This window comes from Octopus bimaculoides, chromosome 7 (assembly GCF_001194135.2).
Source record: "Octopus bimaculoides isolate UCB-OBI-ISO-001 chromosome 7, ASM119413v2, whole genome shotgun sequence".
NCBI classification, from domain to species: domain Eukaryota; kingdom Metazoa; phylum Mollusca; class Cephalopoda; order Octopoda; family Octopodidae; genus Octopus; species Octopus bimaculoides.
The window spans coordinates 72,612,056-72,621,625 of record NC_068987.1 but is presented as its reverse complement, the minus strand read 5'-3'; the positions used below and the strand labels follow the sequence as shown (position 1 = coordinate 72,621,625).

Below are 9,570 nucleotides of genomic sequence, written 5' to 3'. Positions count from 1 at the left end.
TTACTTAGCTAAATACTTGGGGCTAAATACCTTATCTACTCAGAGTGGCTAACTATAGAAACAATCCAGCAATAAAAAGAATACTAAATCATTTAATGTATTACGACAGGTTAAGTGCAAAATGATTCTCAATTTATTTTGCCCCTTCAATCCTTTCTTCAATGGAACAGTCTATGACCAACTGTACCTATTCCATTTGAATTTTATTCACTTACTTGTTTGTCATTTTGACTGCGGCCATGCTGGAGCACCGCCTTTAGTCAAACAAATCGACCCGAGGACTTACTCTTTGTAAGCCTAGTACTTATTCTATCGGACTCTTTTGCCGAACCGCTAGGTTATGGGAACGTAAACACATCAACATCGGTTGTCAAGCGATGGTGGAAGTACAAATACACACAGTTTCCGTCTATCAAATCCACTCACAAGGCTTTGGTTGGCCCGAGGCTATAGAAGAAGACACTTCCCCAAAGTGCTACGCAGCAGGACTGAACCCAGAACTATGTAGTTGGGAAGCAAACGTCTTACCACAGCCACTCCTGTGCCTATTTATCTAAAATCACATCATTCAAAGTGTCCTTTTCTAAGATAGAAGAGTGTTTTGGCTGCTGTTTCTAGCAAGTCGTGTAACCACACAGAGGCACCACTATTGGCTTCTAGACTAAAGTTCCATTATCTGAGAATCAACATCATCATTTAATGTCCACTTTCCATGCTGGCATAAGTTGGACAGTTTGACAGGAACTGGCAGAGTAGAAGATTGCACCATGCTTCATTATCTGTATTGGCATGGTTTTTTATGGCTGGATGCCCTTCCTAACACCAACCACTCTGCAGAGTGGACTGAGTGCTTTTTGCATGGCACCAGCACAGGCAAGGTCACTTTTGGCATGGTTTTTTTTTACAGCTGGATGCCCTTCCAAGTGCCAACTACTTTACAGTGTGGACGGAATGCTTTTTATGTGGTACCAGCACTGGCAGGGTCACCAAGCAACTTGCAAGGCAAAGATCCTTTGAGAGGAGATGGGGCATTGGAGGAGATGATCTTGTGCACATGATAAAAGGTTAGAGTGTCACAGAAAGACAGAAACAGGTGTCCTGCTGTTGAGGGCTTACATGGTTACCCAGTCAGAAGAGAAAGAGCAATCAAGACTGAGGCCAAGAACAGGTGTGTTGCTGTAGAGGAGATACACAGTCAACCAGCCAGAGAGAAAGTGAAAGAGAGCAAGATAGAGATAGTGGCAAAGTGCCAAGGCATGTTCACAAAGAACAGGGATCAGAATATAAATGGGATGGTAGAGTAGAGCAGGGGAGAGGTAAGTGGTAGCAAGGTGGAAGAGCATACCCTTAAGACATGGAGTCAACATTTAATTGGTAGGGTATTGCCATGGTGTATGAGTAGGGAGTAGAGACTTTGCATGAAAGCTAGGAGTTAGGGAGTGAGAAATACAGTGACTGATAAATATATTTCCAAAACAGCTAAGGCAGAACTGAACTGAATTGGTCAGATATGAACTTACTGATGACAAGATGCAATAGTCAAGTAGTTACCAACGTTCCTGTTGGAAGACTACTTCAGTTATTATTTCATTGGAGTAATGCTATCATCATTTAATGCCAGTTTTCGACGCTGGCATGGGTTGGATGGCCTGACAGGAACTGGCAAGACTAGTGGCGGCACCAGGTTCTATAGTCTGTTTTGGCTTGGTTACTACAGCTAGATGCCCTTCCTAATACCAACCACTTTACAGAGTTTACTAGGCACTTTTTATGCAGTACCAGCACACACACCAATGTTTTGCATGGCACCTTAGTTTTAGGGTATCAATTCTGCTGTAGGGGAAGCAATGTATTACATACCTCAGTCCTGTCATCTCCTTCAGGAGGCTCAGCGTTTTGAGATTGGCTACATCATTTAAAAACACTCTCATACATTACTCACTGGTAGGAAACCAGAGACAGAAATAAAAAGAGAGTAGGAACAACACATCAAATGGAAATAGTTTGATATCTGCTAAACCACTGATATATCCCTTGTCTCATAGCAATATTGTCTTTTTAATGATTTACATCTGTATTTCCATGCTTGCAAAGGAAAAACGATTTTAGTTAGAGAAGTCTTTATATATTTGCATGTCCTTTCTATTGCTAACCACTAAACAATGAAGTAGGAAATAGAGATACCTGTTTTATGTCAGCCAGACGAAGCAAAACAAGAAATTTCAGATCAATACATTACAAACATTTTTAAATAGCATCTTCTTGACTCAAGGATCTCCTTGAGAACTCTTTTTTTAGTTAGCTGGAAACAAAAAAAAATCTCTTTCATTCAGATGACATAACTTTGAAATGTCACATTTCTCTTCTCTCCACAGCATAACTAGAACAAGTAGACTTATGTACCTTGGTCAGGATCAAAGCAAAATAACTGCAGCAGTAAGGTTTGAATCATAACCAATAAGGTTGGTGGTCCATTACAGTAAACTCATAGACAGTTTTTGTTAAGACTGAATACATAAAATCTTGTCTATTTAAAGGTCTCTTCATAGAGGGTGGGGATATATTGGAGCGATTTCCTGGTGCCTCCTGGAAGGATGAACTCAACATATAAAACACTCATCAGTTATATCCTACCTATAGTACTACATGATACAGTACCTATTTGCAGCTAAGTTGGTATGGGTTGTTAATATCCAAATATCATGAGGCAGCAAGCTGGCAAAATCATTACCGTGCCAGAAAAAGTGCTTACCAGCATTTCTTCCAACTTTACATTCTGAGTTCAAATACTACCAGGGTCGACTTCGCCTTTCATCTTTTCAGAGTTAATATAAATACCAGTTAAACGCAGGGATTGATGTAACTGACCTACCCACTCCCTCGAAACTGCTGGCCTTGTGACAAAATTTGAAACCAATATCTAAATATCTGACCATATGACACAACACATGCTGGTGATCAGATTAGATCTGCCAAGGTGTCAATCCATAGGCTGATACTCTTTTGACCCAGTTTGCTGAGACACATGCAAGTCACAATATATATCATCTTTCAGAAGCTCCTGCTTCAGTAACAAGAAACAAGAAAAGCTGATCATACATACCACAGACGAGGGGAAATGCTTATCCACCCAAAGTTCTTCAAATGAATTTTCCTTCATACTAATTCCAGAAGTTTTACAGTTACTGTATTTGGGTGGTTTACATTTTGACTTGTTACTAAAAGCACAACTCAAACTCCTTTTTAATGCTTTGGTATTGGATATATTTTGTGTTTCGTTCTGCTCACTACCACTGTCAAAGGCAGAAGACACCCACTGCATACTTTTCTGAAAATCAAACAAACAATTTATGTATTTATTTACTGATAAACAAGAATTGTTCAAAGGAAATAACTCATCATCCTCATCACCATTTTAACGGTCAGATGGAATTTGTTGAGGCAGATTTTTTCAAGTTGGATGCCCTTCCTATTGCCAACCCTCACCTATTTCCAAGCAAGGTAATATTTTCACATAGCTAGACTGGAGACAAATAACTTTATTTGTATGATGATGATGCTCACCTGCAGCCATCATATGATGTCTAGACAAAGTAATACATAAACACACACACGACAAACATCTTTCAGTTTCCATCTGTCAAATCCATTCACAAGGGTTTGGTCAGCCTAAGGATAGAGTAGAGAATACTTGCCCAGGATGCTACACAGTGGGACTGAACCTGAAGATCGAATGGTTGGGAAGCAAGCTTCCTAACCACACAGCCATGCTTGCAGAGAATCATTTCATACAACAGCAAAATTTGAAAAAATATTAATAAAATCTATTTTTACTGATCCTATAGAGATTTGAAACCTGAGATGAGAGACTAAGTATTGCAACATATTAGTCCAATGCTCTATCTCAAGCCTCTACACTTGAAATATAATTGTATGAAATGTAACAATATGAAGAAATACAAGAAACAAATACAGTTTCAGATTTCAAAGATGATGATAGTGGTATTATCACCAATTTCATCAGCCTTATAATCTCCTTTAATAATTGCATTCTGTTTCCTATAGCAATTAGAACAAATTTGCTTTATGATATGTCAGTATTTAAGGAGCTTTTAAGTCAGTCCAGCTGCTAGAGATAGCATCCAAAGTTACCTCAAACCATACTATCTTTTAAAAGGACGAACTGAATAACATGGTCAACACTGCAGGATAGTAAATACTGCTTTTTGCATCATAAAAAAAAACTGCCTATCTGGTTAGCACAAAATGTGAAGAAAAAAACAACATTTGAAAAAGAAAAAATACTTCAAAGTATCTAGTTACATAAGATAAAATGATATGTTCCCTGTAGAGTGTGGAGGCGCAATGGCCCAGTGGTTAGGGCAGCGGACTCCCGGTCGGAGGATCACGGTCTCGATTCCCACACCAGGCGTTGTGAGTGTTTATTGAGCAAAAACACCTAAGCTCCACGAGGCTCCAGCAGGGGGTGGTGGCGACCCCTGTTGTACTCTTTCGCCCCCAACTTTCTCTCACTCTTTCTTCCTGTTTCTTGAGTAACACTGCGATGGACTGACGTCCTGTCCAGCTGGGGGAGGAACACATACGCCATAGAAACCGGGCCCATGAGCCTAGCTATGCTTTGAAAGGGTGCATAAATAAATAAATGAATAAACTCTGTAGAGTAACGTGATAACATTATGCTGGAACATGTCTAGTTATTTTGCATGATTAAGGCTTCGAGCTGGCAGAATCATTAGCATGCTGGACGAAATGCTTAGCGTTTATTTCACCCATCGCTATGTTCTAAGTTCAAATTCCGCCAAGGTCAACTTTGCCTTTCATCCTTTCAGGGTTGGTAAATTAAGTACCAGTGAAGCACTGGGGTTGATGTAATTGACTAGTCCCCTCTCCCAAAATTTAAGGCCTTGTGCCTTTAGTAGAAAGGAATATTTTGGACGATTAGCTCAAAGATGTATAAAGGTGTTGGAGAATGATATGTGCCAAAAGAGTTATAAACGATAAAAAAAAAGGCATCAGAAGGGAAATGCATACCCTGTGTGCAGATAAATTTTTTGCCAAGTTATAGTGTGGTTTACAATGCGTTGGTTACCCATGATTTTTAATTAAACTGAATTAAGCTTTGTAAATGTTTGACTAAACTTGCTTATTGAGAAATTTGTAACTTTAATTTTAAAAAAATTTTTTTTTTTAAATATCACCATTATAGGTATTTATACTCTGGTGAAATTAAGAAATCAACTCATAAATAAACAAAACCCACTGTACACACACAGTCGCATATCTATGTATGTATTAACGTATGTTTGAAGATAATCAAACCAAATTTTCATCATTTCAAGCCACTCATCCAATGAGTATTTCTGCCAAATTTGGTGAAAATCCATTCAGCCATTTTCCAGTAATTTTGCAAACACAAAGATGAGTGATTACAATACCCTGCTTTCGCTTACGTGCGCAGGGCGTTTAACAGAGATGATAGTTTAGACTACTAAATATCTTAAAATATTTAATCCTGTTCTTTAAATTACTGAGTTCAAATCTCACCAGAAGCAATAAAACAAATGACAGTTATGTACCCAGGAGGATTCAATCAACTGTACTCTTTTCTCTATGTGAAAGACAAGATTGATACACTATGTAAATTGCAACAAAATTAAAGACAATTACCTTCTTTGCTGAGCAAGAATCCATTGTTCCATCTTGTACAGAAGAAAAGCTTTCAAACAGTGTACATTGAATGGTATTTTTCTTCATACCTGTCCCGCATGTGATGATACTAAAAAGACAATAAGAAACTAATCAGAACGAGTTCTTTTTATACCATATCATTTGCTGTGTTGCCTAACTAGAGTCAGCTCTCATTTCACACATCTACCATCAAAGGCAGTCCCATCATAGCAATCCCATTATACAGGGTGTCCACAAAGTCTGGGTACATGGGGATTAACACATACTTTAAGAAATTATTATTTCTTATATTTAATTGTTTATGCTATGATTATATTTACTTCATGTACCCAGACCTTGTGGACACCCTGTATTCAGGTGTTGTGCACTTCAGACTACAGTATTCAATGTCTTCTTTTCTCAAATAGCACAATGTCATTTGAAGGAGATTTGGCTGCTATTTATAGTAAGTTGAACAATGTTATAGAGATGTGATGCATAGTAAATGAAAGGTTAAGGTATTGGACTAGTAACTACAAGGTCAAGATTTCCCGTTATATCTATCACTACAATGTGTTGTACCTGAGAAAGGTGCACAACATTTCTTACTCTAGCTTAACAGATTGCCAAAAACAAGTTCCAATCTTCGTTGATGGGTTAGCAGTATGAAAGTGTCCACAACCATTATAAAAATTATTCTGACTTGTACAAGCATGGAAAAAAATTGGTGAAAAACACATAAGTTGTGAGCAAAATTGATTTTTTTAAAATCTAAGTAGCCTATGTTTGGGTCAGGGATATGAAGCAGCTGTGAATAAAATTTCAAAGAAATGGGATGAAAGAGGTAGACGTTATTGAGGTACATTAAATTTTTGTACACACACACACACTTCAATTTTATATGACAAACAACAATGGATATGTCACTTCATTACAACGATTTCCAACAGATTTCTTTAATAGATGAGTATATTACTTTATAACTAAACAAAATCGCTTTCATCGGATGATACATAACATTTTAAAACAACGTAAGAACAACACTTTACCACAGTGGGCCAGTCGAAATTGATTCCAGCCAAAGCATACACTTTTGGATTGGCCCATAAGTTATTAAAATACTCATAAGGGTTAAATTCTTTGTATACATAATCTGAATTTTTCATTGGATGTACTTTGGCACCCAAGATATTTATTCAACTAAAAGTGCTGTGTAGAAGTTAATTCAACCCAATCTGGTGCCTATCATTTAAGTACATGGTTCCTTTGAATATTTAATATTGCATATCATTTGCTATTATGCAAAAGTGTTGCAAGTCCAAAATTTTGCTTTTTCAGAAAACAAAAAAATAGTTTCACCATTCTATAGCAAAACTTTGAAAAGTTTTGATATGTTGGCATCTGAAAGAGCTGGGGATACGATAGTTTGACCAAAACAACCAACTATTGCAAGCAAAAATAAATATTGAAAAATAAAAAGACCTTTGGCCAAATTTGGACATACGACAGTTTAACATAATATAAACAATATATATAAATATATGACAGGCTTCTTTCAGTTTCCACCTACCAAATCCATTCACAAAGCTTTGGACAGCCTGGGGCTATTGAAGACTTTTGCCCAAGGTGCCACTCAGTAGGACTGAACCCAGAACCATGTGGTTGTGAAGCAAGCTTCTTACTACACAGCCACACCTGCAATATAAATATATATATATATATATAATCACGTTATTTAATTCCTCAAAACAATATTTAAGGACGGTATAGCAGTTTCTTTTTAAATATAAAGAAAAATACTATAATTCTAAATTTGTAACAGTTACTTTGAATAGTAAACTAGTAGGCATTTTCAAAAATTTCATTCTGAAATTGTAGGATACAGTTATCATTAAAAGCGGTAACTGTCTTCAAAGTACTTAAAGACATATTCTGCAATTATTATGTGTGTATATCTATATATATTCTACATGTAATCATATACACAGACAAACACACTGATGTGTGTGACGACATCTGAATATAGTGCTCCTTATACGGACACCTGCTTACAGCATGCCCTTGTGCAGAAAGGCACCCATAACATTGAAGAATCTAAAATGAAAATAACCAATAAATCTTAATGAAAATTTACATTGTTCGAAGTGTAAAATCATTTTTTGATATGCCATTGTGTAATGTTAGGGGCAGGAGATAAAAGTGACAAGATTTCAACTGAAACCAGCTCACAATTGTATGATATAGAGGTTTTTTTACATATATGAATAACCAAGTAACATTTGGCGGAATTCTGCTTTATGCAAGGTATATAACCCCTCATATGGGTGCTGAAGTGTCTCCTTGGAGACAATGAGTAACCACGTACACCCAGTTATGGTCAGGCTGTCAACGACTAAACTGGCTACCTTCTTGGTTCAGCTTGCTGAATCTTGGACTAGGGTGTGTGGATACCCAACAAGATCTGATCAAGCAAGGGCACAGGAGTGCTGTCCTTATCCCTCATCACACCAAACTAAGACCCCAGCGAAGGAAGCTAGATCTCTGAACTCAACATTTGATCCTAGCAAAAAAAGGGCAATGCCAGACAGACTGGCTAGAAAAGCAAAACTCTAATGACATTGGAGCTAGTGGAATTCCATTGCCACCCATCTTCTGGACCTCGCATGTCACTCTAGGTAGTGCTGCAGCAGAAGGATTTTGGGCCTGGAACAATACATTCTAAGTCAGGAAACTCCAAACCTCAACAGTGCCATTTCAGAGATGCCACTGGAGAAAGTTGACCACTTTTCATACTTAGGAAGTTTGCTTTCAAACAAGTATACATCGGAAAAAGATGTGGAGAACAGATTAAGAGCAGCTCACAATGTGTTTGGAGGACTCGCAAAAAAGGTCTTTAAGAACAAAGATCTGAACCACTAAACAAAATTGAGTGTCTACCAAGCAGTCATGATCTCCAATCTCCTCTATGGTTGTGAAACCTGGACTCTACCAAAATGACATCAAAAGACTAAAGCAATTTCATCAACAGAGACTCCACTCTATTATGAATGTCAAATGGAATGACTATGTGACCGATGTCTGTTCTGGAAAGAATGAAAAGCAGCAGCATCAAGGCCACCATCCTGAAACATTGTCAGAGGTGAGCGGGCCACTTAGCAAGAATGAAAGAGACCAGGTTGCCCTGTCAAATTTTAGATGAACTTGTAACAGAGAAAAGAGAAACAAGAAAAAGGAGGCTGCAACTACTAAAGCGTCCACCACGTGATTTAAGGGCTATTTAGCTGTTATTTTAGCACATCTCATTTTTTTTTTGTCAGTCTGACGTAGTGATTGTTTTTCGATATCTTTCTCCCCATAAACACCTTTAATGGTCAATTGTTGAGATTTAAGCAAAAAATTCAGGTGCCTTTTTTTCAAAAAAAAATTTCGAAAAAATGATGCTCCCCGACCGAGTTTGTGGGGAACTATGCACTTAAAAACTGTAGAAGGCGAAGGTAAAGAATTCGCACACCCGGCATATTCTTTACCTCTGCCATTTATAAGTGCGCAGTGCCAACAAAATTGACCGAAATCAGTCCGGAGAGGGGGAAACGGTGGGAGAGGGGGAGAAAACATCGCTTTTCGCAAATATTTTTTTTTCTTTTGCTAAAACGTCGATCCAGAGCATCTCTAAGGACACTGCAAAAAAAAATCTCAAAAATCCCTGTCAAAACGGGAAAATTCCAACTTGTTTGTGCTTCCTTAATCCGGCGTCCGTCAAATAAAGGTATGAGGAGTTATATGCGTAAAGCAGAATTCCGTCAAACTCCCAAATATTAAATTTTAAGCATTAAAATAATATTTAGAGTAAAATACTCATTTTCGAAATATTTCAAAACCATA

The 9,570-nt window shown here is 37.6% G+C and overlaps 1 protein-coding gene across 2 annotated transcripts in view; it reads right to left on the bottom strand.

The window, feature by feature from the left end:
• The window catches only part of LOC106876490 (cell cycle checkpoint protein RAD17), a 44,816-nt gene that overhangs the window by 34,227 nt on the left and 1,019 nt on the right, over window positions 1-9,570 (bottom strand). For both annotated transcript variants that reach the window (XM_014925053.2, XM_052969740.1), the window contains exons 2-3: window positions 5,689-5,797; window positions 3,104-3,328 (exon numbers count right to left, since the gene is read on the bottom strand). In XM_014925053.2, the coding sequence (XP_014780539.2) occupies window positions 3,104-3,328; window positions 5,689-5,775 (312 nt within the window). In that variant the 5' untranslated portion in view covers window positions 5,776-5,797. The remainder of the gene's footprint in view (window positions 1-3,103; window positions 3,329-5,688; window positions 5,798-9,570) is intronic.